Source organism: Cajanus cajan, chromosome 4 (assembly GCF_000230855.2).
Source record: "Cajanus cajan strain Asha chromosome 4, NIPB_CcT2T_4, whole genome shotgun sequence".
NCBI lineage: Eukaryota > Viridiplantae > Streptophyta > Magnoliopsida > Fabales > Fabaceae > Cajanus > Cajanus cajan.
In genome coordinates this window covers 71,917,977-71,928,141 of record NC_138520.1, presented here as the reverse complement: position 1 = coordinate 71,928,141, position 10,165 = coordinate 71,917,977, and the positions used below count along the sequence as shown (strand labels likewise).

At 32.9% G+C, this 10,165-nt stretch overlaps 1 protein-coding gene across 1 annotated transcript; it reads left to right on the top strand.

Moving 5' to 3' along the window:
• Positions 1-240: 240 nt before the first annotated feature.
• On the top strand, positions 241-4,117 carry FHY1 (Haloacid dehalogenase-like hydrolase (HAD) superfamily protein). Its single transcript, XM_020379201.3, has 6 exons — positions 241-740; positions 1,305-1,356; positions 2,868-2,982; positions 3,057-3,127; positions 3,359-3,446; positions 3,837-4,117. Exons 1-6 carry the CDS (start codon positions 420-422, stop codon positions 3,973-3,975), a joined length of 786 nt encoding a protein of 261 aa, XP_020234790.1. The 5' UTR covers positions 241-419; the 3' UTR covers positions 3,976-4,117.
• Positions 4,118-10,165: the final 6,048 nt, after the last annotated feature.

Here is a 10,165-nt window from a genome sequence, read left to right as displayed (position 1 = left end):
TAATTAATTGATTGAAGAATTAATTACAATTAATCATCTTCGATCTCTACGGTTATTAGTAAAACTTCACAGAAATCGTCCATTTAATTTATTTTATTATATACCAATTTAATGTTTAAAAATTAATAAATTTAATTTTAAGGGTTGGATTTATATCTGGACACCTGCAGTAAATTCGAAGAAGTGTTGCTAATAGAAAATTCCATTAAGGTCCAATGATGAAGGGGGGCATGATTATTCAACCACCACCACCACATCTTACACCGAAACGAACATATACACTAAAAATATAATTTAGGCAATAATTAAAATACATGAAATTGTATTAATCAATAAAAATATTGAAAAATCAAGACCGGAAAGGATATTGAAGAGAAGAAAAGGAAGTGAAAGTTAGATGCCATGAGTTGCAGTGTTTTATGAAAATTGTGTTAATGGGAGTTGTAGTAATCTCAACCTCGCTCTGTTGTTTGTTCCAAACAAAGCCCGCGAGACATTTGTGTCTCAAATTCAGATTGAAACCTTCACTTTCACATTCAATCACTAGCATGGCATTGACCAACAACACCACCACCACCGAAAGGAAGCTTCCCGTTCTGCTATTTGATATAATGGACACCCTTGTTCGTGACCCTTTCTACCATGATGTCCCTGCCTTCTTCGGAATGTCCATGAAGGAACTCATAGATTGCAAACACCCAACGGCTTGGATTGAGTTTGAAAAGGGTCTCATTGATGAGGTAAAAAAACACCAACTTTGATAAAATGATAATTCACTGCCTAGTATGGACCCTCTTTCATGTTGTGTGTAAAGGTCAAAGCTTTTGGTAGAAATTGAATTAGTATTTGGAGTTTGAATTGAATTGCACGTGGGGTGTTCGATGGGTTTACAAGTGTTTCAATCATGTCTTATCTTCTCCTCAACATATTATGTTGCCATATCTAGGTAAAGGATCATTTGAATCTTCTAAACATACAATATATGATTCAAAGGAGGGAAGGGGAGGTGACTGGTGAGAGATTTTAATGGAGAGGAGGAGAAATGAGAGAAGGAGAGGTTCCTTTTTTGTTTGGTTGAAGAGAAATGGAGACAAAAGTCATTTGATGTAACATAATAATATCAAAAAAGAAAATTCCTCCACAGGCTCCACTCTCCTCCATTTTTCGCCTACCAACAACACTGCTTGTGTTGCTGTGATCTTCATTCATAACTTTCTAGTTTATTAGAACTTCTTCATAGAATGGTTTGACATTTTCTACTTTCAACAACAGTTTTCTTATTAATCTGTCACATTTTCTTCCAGATGGAGCTAGCAAGAAAATTTTTTAAGGATGGAAGGGATTTCGATTTAGAAGGTTGGTTGGTCCAAGATTTCTAATAGACCTTAATCATGTTTATGTTGAATTAAACAGGCATTACATAACTTTATTATATTTCTATACTACTGTTTAGTTTTAAAACATAAAAAATCTATATCTTTCTCTCTTTTCTTTAAGAATTAGAACTTGTGTATTTTGAGTTTTTTTGTTGAATTTCAAGATCAAGCTGATTTAGATGAGTTGAAAATTGGCTTCGGTTCTTCCTTGTGGTGTATTCTAGAGTATTATATACACTTAAGAAAGTGTTAGCTTTCTTGCTGCTTTTGCTATAAAAAATTGTTATGGTCCTTATGGAAGTTGTAACAGTTACTGTTTCTCCTATAATAAGGTGGTGCCTGAGCAGTTGGTCAATAGTGGCAGTCTGTGATGGGAAGTTAAAAGAATCTTTAAGCGAATTTGTGTTTATTCAAGACAATTGTTGTGTTTGTTACTTGTTGTACCAATGCTTGCCGTAATTTTTCTGACAATAAAATTATAACATCATATTTAAAAAGGTGTGAAATTGTTTTAATGCAAGGTATACGGCCTATAGTATTAGTAATTATGTCGAGTTGCTATTAAGACCAGATTAATACTGTTCATAGTAGTTGTTAGAATAACATGATTCACGATTAAAATCACATGATTGATATGATTTAGCAAGCAATTGATGGATCACAAATGGCTTTGAATCATGTGATTCTGTATCACTGATATAAGTACGTTTCAATGATTCATTAATTTGTTTTTCCTTTTTGCTTTTATTTCACCAATTCTCATCAAATAATAGAAAAGTCCAGTATGCTTAAATTGTTAATTAAAAAGGTAACTGAAGGAGACTTGCGAAATTCACACCATACCCACTCATTCATTCAATCTATGCATCATATTTGATTGTTCCATTGCCCTTATTTCATTCTTTTTAAATAAAAGCTTCACACAGTCATCTTCTCATTTCATAACCCATATGCATCTAATTTGGCTATTTGCACGGTTTTCATTCTAATTTATTACATATGACAAAGAGCTTGTATTTTGTTTTGTGAAACTTATGGTTAAGTTGTTTTTACCAATTCCTAGTTAAAATTTTACACTGTACTGTACATAATTTATACAATATATTTCAAGTTATTTTCATTGTGTTTTTGAATTTTATGACTCAATGCAATTTACCATTTGTGACTAAAAAATTAGCTTGGCAGTCAATTCACCATTTGAATAGTGTTTGATGACCTTGGCACGAACAGTGGTAGTGATACATGTTATGAATGAACAAGATCCCAATCCCCAATATGTTATGGTTGATGTTAACCTCCCTTGTTCAATATCATGTTACTTTTATTTGCGAGTAGAAATTGGTTTACACATTGGGTGTCAGCATTGAATTTCAATATGAGCACACCTAAAGTAGGCTAAATGTATCATTCTTGTGCTCCAAGCAGCCCCCCCGCCCTCCTCTATTTTTGTAAAGCGACTGACTTGCAGATTTGTTTCCAATTTTCTGTCAGGCCTTAAAACTTGTATGAGAAGTGGATATTCATACATAGAAGGCATTGAACAATTGCTTCATTCCTTAAAGCAAAATAACTACGAGATGCATGCTTTTACAAACTATCCTATATGGTATGATAGTTGTTTTTCTATTGAGATTTGTGCTTTTATTTTCGTATCGTCCTACTAAATCTTTTGTATTGTAGGTACCAGTTGATTGAAGACAAGCTAAAACTATCAAAATATTTATCGTGGACATTTTGTTCGCATGCATTTGGTATAATACATAATCTGTCTGCCATTTGTTTGGCTCTTCTCTCTCCCTCTCTCTATCTTTATGCCTCTTACATTGATCATTTTTTTCCCATTGAATAATATCTAGATTCTAGTGGGACAAAACAAATTCATGATTTACCGTTAGTGATGGCTAAAGCATACATTCAAACTATCCTGTTATGCTAACCTTTTACTGAATATAGACCCGTTTACACTGTACAATGTGTCTCAGGAAAGAGGAAGCCTGATACTGAATTCTATAAGGAAGCTCTGAGGCATCTTGAAGTTGATCCAACGAATTGCATTTTTGTTGATGACAGGTTCCTGTTCTCCTTATACACTAGTTCATTTATCAAAATCAAACCACAGAATCACATCATTTATCTGTGATACATTCATAGGGTCTAAAACCAAAACTTATATAATTTAGACCCATTTAGCAATAATGATTTTTTTATGAAGGACAGCAAACCAATTGAAGCAGTATTTACAGGGTCTAAAACACATTTAAACCCTTTCTTTTTATGATTCTTAAGAAAGGAGAGGCACTCTTCCAGAATTGGTCTGTTCTGCAACAAAATCACTGAATAATTTTGTAAATAAAGTGTGCGGTGGATTAAAAGAGTTGAATTTATTTAAATTTGCTAATTAGTGAATTCTAGAACTAATTTATTTCAAAGTGTGCATAATTTATATGGTTACTGTTTCAGGCAAAAAAATGTGGATGCAGCAATTGAAGTTGGCATCAAAGGTGTACATTTCAAGAATGTCAATTTACTGTGTGAAAAACTGTCATTGATGGGGATTGACATTTCAACAGATGAAGTTTTATTTGATTCTGTTTCTTAACTACACCAATTTCTTTTCTTGGTGGAAAGGGGATGTACCAAACTATTGATTTTATATACCATTCATACCAAGCTATTGAGCTTTGTTAAAGTGACTTCTGATTTTTTACCCCCACAACAATACAACTTTATCTTCTCAGCTATCGAGTATTAAGGGTGTTATTGGAGTGAAAATGAACTAGGTGAATGTACTCAGAAGTTTAGAGCCATGGTGCACCCCTTTGGACCGGGGCAATGCTGCATGAATATATTTCATGAAGAATGTTAGCAATTCACTTTGATATACTTTTTAAACCTACTTTTATTATTTGGTGATGAGACCCATAAAATGATGTGGTTCCTACACCCTATAATAAATGTTATAGAATATTTTGATACCATTTCTCCACACCTTTGGATTAGATCAATAATTGTCATTAATGGATGTCAAAACATTTTATCTCAAGTGTTAATCTAATGGGTTCCCTCCTCTCATCTATTGTTTTGATCAGTTGCAAAAAAATTTCACTCCCTCCCACGCAGACCACACCAGAGGTTTCTGTAAAGTGTCTCTGAATAGGAAGTCTACCGGTGTGTGTTCTAAGAGAGAGATGAACTGGTCATTTGTTGGAATTGATGAAGTGGTAGAAAAATAGGAAAAAGAATCCAGATGAGTTGTGTGGTTGAATGATCTGTGTTGCATATGTAAATCCTTAGTAAAGGGGTTTGTCTTGAACTTAATCAATGTGATTAATCACTAAATAACTTAAAGGCATATGACTGTTATTAGCCACTCGCAAGTGTATAGTTTTATAAATTTTATGTTTGAGATGTTTAGATTTTAATGTGAAGGATTGTGTTAGAGATTCTATATCGATTAGTGATATGATTATAATAATGTATATAAGTAAAAAATAATTTTTATTTTACAAATCGGTTTTTATAATGTTGAATTAAATTCAAATATATTTTCTAAGACTTTGAACATGAAAATTATGTTAATCTATGAGAGGAACATATGGTTATTACTTATTAGCCTCAATCATTTACCATTCACTAATGACTTCTTACACATCTTATGAGTGCCATCACAAACTTAGTTTGAGTTTCTTTTTTGTCCACTAAGGAGTTGGATATTTTCATTTTTCTCAAGAACATTGACACTATGCATTGGATACATCATTCCTTATGCAGAGGGTACGATAGTAGTCTTTCCCTCCTTCAATGCATATTCATTGTGTGCTTCTGGAAACTCATGAGCAGAGTTTGAGTAATGGTGAGCTCATATTTCATTTTTTTTTTGGTAATCCCTGTTAGAGACCATAAATGCACATAAAGTAAGTATTTATTTTCTAACATAATGTATTTCATGTTCAGGGTCACAGGACAAACTCATATTTCATATACACAAGTTTATATACAAGAATATTTGTGTCTTCAATCTTCATCCTATAACTAAATATTAACTCTTTATAAATAAATGGATAATGATATATTTTAGAGAAATTATAATTGATTAAAAATATATTTTTATTAAATTATACAACAAAATAATTATGAAATATTTGTTGGATACTTATGAATTAAGTATCCAACAAAATATAATTGTTGATACATTATGTTAAATTTATCAAATACGACTATAATCTTAAAAATTAAATAATGATATAATGATTTTAAAAAAAAAGTTTTAATAGGAATCTTGGCACAAAAAAGTTTTGCCAAAAAAAAAAATTGTGTTGTAAAAATATTTCACATTTAAACTTAGAAAACCAATATCACCACGATTTACGTTAAGGTTTAGAACACCTTCCGATATTTATATAGTGATGTAGAAATTCGTAATAACTTTAATATGAGAAGGTAATAAATGATTTTTTTTTTACTAAAAGGTATTTAAATATGTATTGAATTGGCCGTACTAATAAAAAGAAATGTTTTTAACGCTTCAAATGATCAAGTTTTTATATTTTTAAACTACATAACCGAGGAATTAATTGAAATTGAAGTATATTAATAGATTATGTATTGGTCTTTTAAAGTTTAGGTATATTACGATAAAATTATAAATTTAAAATTTATTTTGAATTTAATAATTGTTTTAAATTAACTTAAACAAATATGTTTAGAGTATCACACCTTAAAGAGTATTATAATGAAATTGAAGTTTGTATTAATTAGGGATGACAAATAAATTCGTACCCGTGGGTAATACCGAACCCGTCCCGATTTTGACGGGGAATACCTAGTTTGACCGAGTACGGGTACAGGTACGGGTAAAATTCGATAACTTAAACCGAGTATGGATACGGGTATGAGTATATACATACCCGTCCCATACCCGTACCCGTACCCGTACCCGTACCCGATTTAATTATATTAAAAAAATTTAATATTTTATTATGTGTAATTATTTATTATAATGTGAAATATTTATAATTGTATAATTATTAAGAAATCTCTTGATTAAAATATGAGATAAAGAAATAATCTAATTATAATTATAATATAATAGAAAAATAATTTAAAAATATTATATATTTTTTTGCAAAAAAAAAAAATATTTTTTACGGGTATGGGTATACCCGATACCTGATGGGGGACGGGGATGGTGATGAAAATCACATACCCGGCGGGTACGGGTACGGGTACGAGGATGAGTTTGTGTCGCGGGGACGAGGACGGATATCATAAAACACGTACCCGACCCGTCCCGTTGCCATCCCTAGTATTGATATTTAATAGGAAAAGTAATCCAAACAATTATCAAAAGAAATTATAAATTACATTTAATTAGCAACTTTTTATTTTTGTTCGTCCGTGGAGTATCCACCGCCGATAACAGTGACTAATTTCCTCGCTACGTTAGAGGCACTCAAAAGGTGGGATAACTGACCCCAAAATTTAACGCGCTGCATACACAAAGCACGATTCAAACCCTTGACTTGCTTAAATTACTAGTTTGTAATTAAAAAATAAAAATCTTGTTGGGATTAAGAGACGTGAAAAAAGAAACGTCATATTCTTTATTTATTCAATAGTCTCATGTGTGCCTCCCTACGCTATATGCCGTATATAAATTCTTTTTATATAATCAATTTCTGAAACATCTTCCTAAATAATCAACAAAATTAATGATTTAAAATTGGTGGAAAAATCTCAATAAAAAATAAAATATAAGGTAACAACCAATTTAATTTTCGCTGAAATCAATCTTTATATATTAAATAGAGATTTTTATCTGAAAGTATTTTTAGAGTTTTTCTTTAATAAGATGTTTATAAAAAAAATTATTTTATTATCTAATTTGATTTTTATTTATAATAATTATCAATTAATTAAATATTAATATTTTAAAATAAATTATTAACAAATAAAAAATATTTTTTATAATATAAATTATCTATCATAAATATAAAATATAATTTATATATTTAAAAATATTTATATATACTTATTTTAAATATAACTTATATATTTAAATATAATATTTTAATTATATTATATATAATAAATACATATGCATTATATAGACATATAGATTAAAATACTAGTGAGATTTGAACGTTGAATCTTTATCTGATACAATTTACTCAATTGTTTTTTAATATTAGATTGACTGATCATAGATCATTTTGTAATAAGATAAAATTTTCATTTCAGTAAGATAATATCTTATTGTATTGTCTTTCTTTTTCTTTCCAAATTCACTACAAAAAAATCTACCAAATTAATTAATTTTAGTTTTATATTATTTTTAAAAAAATAATTGTTTATGCTTTGAAGTTTCTTTTTTACCTAAGAATTTGGTCAATTTCTCTAAATTTTAATTATTTATTTTTAAAATTTATTTATTTCAATTCACTTTTATAAGCTGAATTAGAGTATATTATTTTAAGTATGATTTAACTTTTAGTACATTCCCGAAAATTAATACGTCATTCCTGTGAGACCCCCGTTCTCTCTCACTCACCTCCTCCTTCACTCATTTTTCTTCTCCTCAACCCTTACTCATTTCTTTTCTCTCAAAAATTCCTTGTGGTGAATCTTGGTGACTCTAGGTGCAAGTGGTAGGAGAACTGATTCCTTGTCCGAGAGCTGAGTCCCCAAGCTTGTTCTTCCTCTTTGTTCAAGCTCCCTTTCGTTCTCCTTCTTCATTCAAGTGCCCGGAGCTCGAATTTCTGGATTCAAGGTAAGGGAAGTTAGTTTTATGCTGTGTTTTTGTTAAAGGAGGGTCTGGGGACTCATTTAACCGGCTGAGAACTGATGATTGTGGTTGAGAACTTCTAAAGTTAAGCTTTTGGGGTTTTCGGGATTTTTGAGAAATTTTGAGGAAATTCTTGGATTGTGGTTGCATGTGGAAAATGAGGTATTTTTCTTGTTGTTTGATGAGAATGTGGCATTTTGGCTGGATTGCATGCTTGTTTGCTATTAAGATTTGCAGGTTTTGAGCAATTTTTCGAACTTGGGGAAGTTACTGATGAGTTCGCGCTGGGCGCTGTTCTTCGCGCCGGGCGCGCGACCACCAAGAGACTTTGTTTAGGCAAGCCCGTCGGGCGCAAGGCTGTGTGCACTGGGCGAGCTTGCAAATGGGAGTCTTTGGTTGGTCCGCGCCGGGCGTGACTCGAGCTGCGCTGGGCGCGATATCAAGAGTAACATGTTTTTGGGATACTTGGACCGCGCTAGGCGCACTTTTGGACTCGCTGGGCACGGAGGCTCCTTGGGAGTCTCTGCCAAGAGCATGCCGGGCGCAATTGTGAATTGCGTTGGGCGCGAGACCCTGGTAGGTCTCTGCCTTCCCCACGCTGGGCGCGGGTTAGGCCCCACTGGGCGCACGAGACTCCTTGAGTCTCTGCCAGGCAGGCGCTGGGCGCAATTTGGAATTGCGCCAGGCGCGGGAGAGCCTTGGTGCTCTCGGGTTGAGCCGCGCTGGGCGCGACCTCGAGTGCGCCGGGCGCGTAAGGAGATGATGATTTATATGATGTTATATGCTGAGCCAAGCGAATTTGATGAATATGCTGTGATGATTAGGGGATAAAGCTGAGATAAATATGTTAGTTGTATTAGAGGTGTATTGTTGAGCTGGAATCAATGGATTAATAAGAGAAATTATATAGTATAACGGAATTATAGACCGTTGGGCTGAATTGCAGAAAGTAATAATTTTGTTGAATTGCTGTGTTGTGCTGTGCTGTGCTGTGCTGAGATATGCTGGGTTGGGTGATATTATAGCCGCTAAGTCGGTGCTGTTGTTAGCCACACATGTGGTGCTGATTCTAACCGCTAAGGCGGTGCTGTTGTTGCTGCTTTGCGGTGCCGTTATAGCCACTAGAGTGGTGCTGTTGTTGCCGCTTTGCGGTGCCGTTATAGCCACTAGAGTGGTGCTATTGTTGCTGCTAAGTAGTGCTGATATTGCCGCATTGCGGTGCTGATATTGTTGAGTGGTATAAGCTGTACAAGTGTGCTGATAACTGTATCTGTTATTATTTATATTGATATTTATATAATTGTATGTTGAATTTTAATTTCACTAGCTTACCCTTTTGTTGTTTTCCATGTTATTGGACTGCGATGATCATACTATGTATGGGAGCAGGGCAGGAATAGATGGGCGTCTTGTGGTGAGTCTCTGGCGGACCTTGCAGCTGTTTTGCTTGGTGATGTTGTTTTGCTTGTGGCTACTTGGGATAGTAGCATTTGGTTGTAATTTTCTTTAGTACACTTTAACTCTAGTCAGACTGGAACCTTGTATATCTATATATTCTAGATCCTATATTTATATACTTGTTCTATCTGTCTGGTGTTTCTAGTGTGCTATGCCGGGTGTAGTGACCAGACGGGTCGTTACAATTCCTAATATTTTAATTTTTTTATTTAACCTTTAAAATAATTATACAAGTTCTACTCTTTAAATTAATAATGTCAGGACCGGAGAAATTTATTAATTTAGAGAGTTATTAATTTATCGATAAATTAATAATTATTAATTTAAAGAGTTTTTAAGTAATTATACTGTACATACCAAATAAAAAAGCAAATTAGTCCATGCCTCTTAGAATTACGTTGTAGCGAACCTTGGGACTCAACGTAAATTAGTAACTTTTGAAGTACATATGCATTGAAAATCAATACGTAATGACTTTTGAAGTATATATGCATTGGAAATCAATAATGACTTTTGAAGTACAGTAAATATAAACAAGAGGAACAAA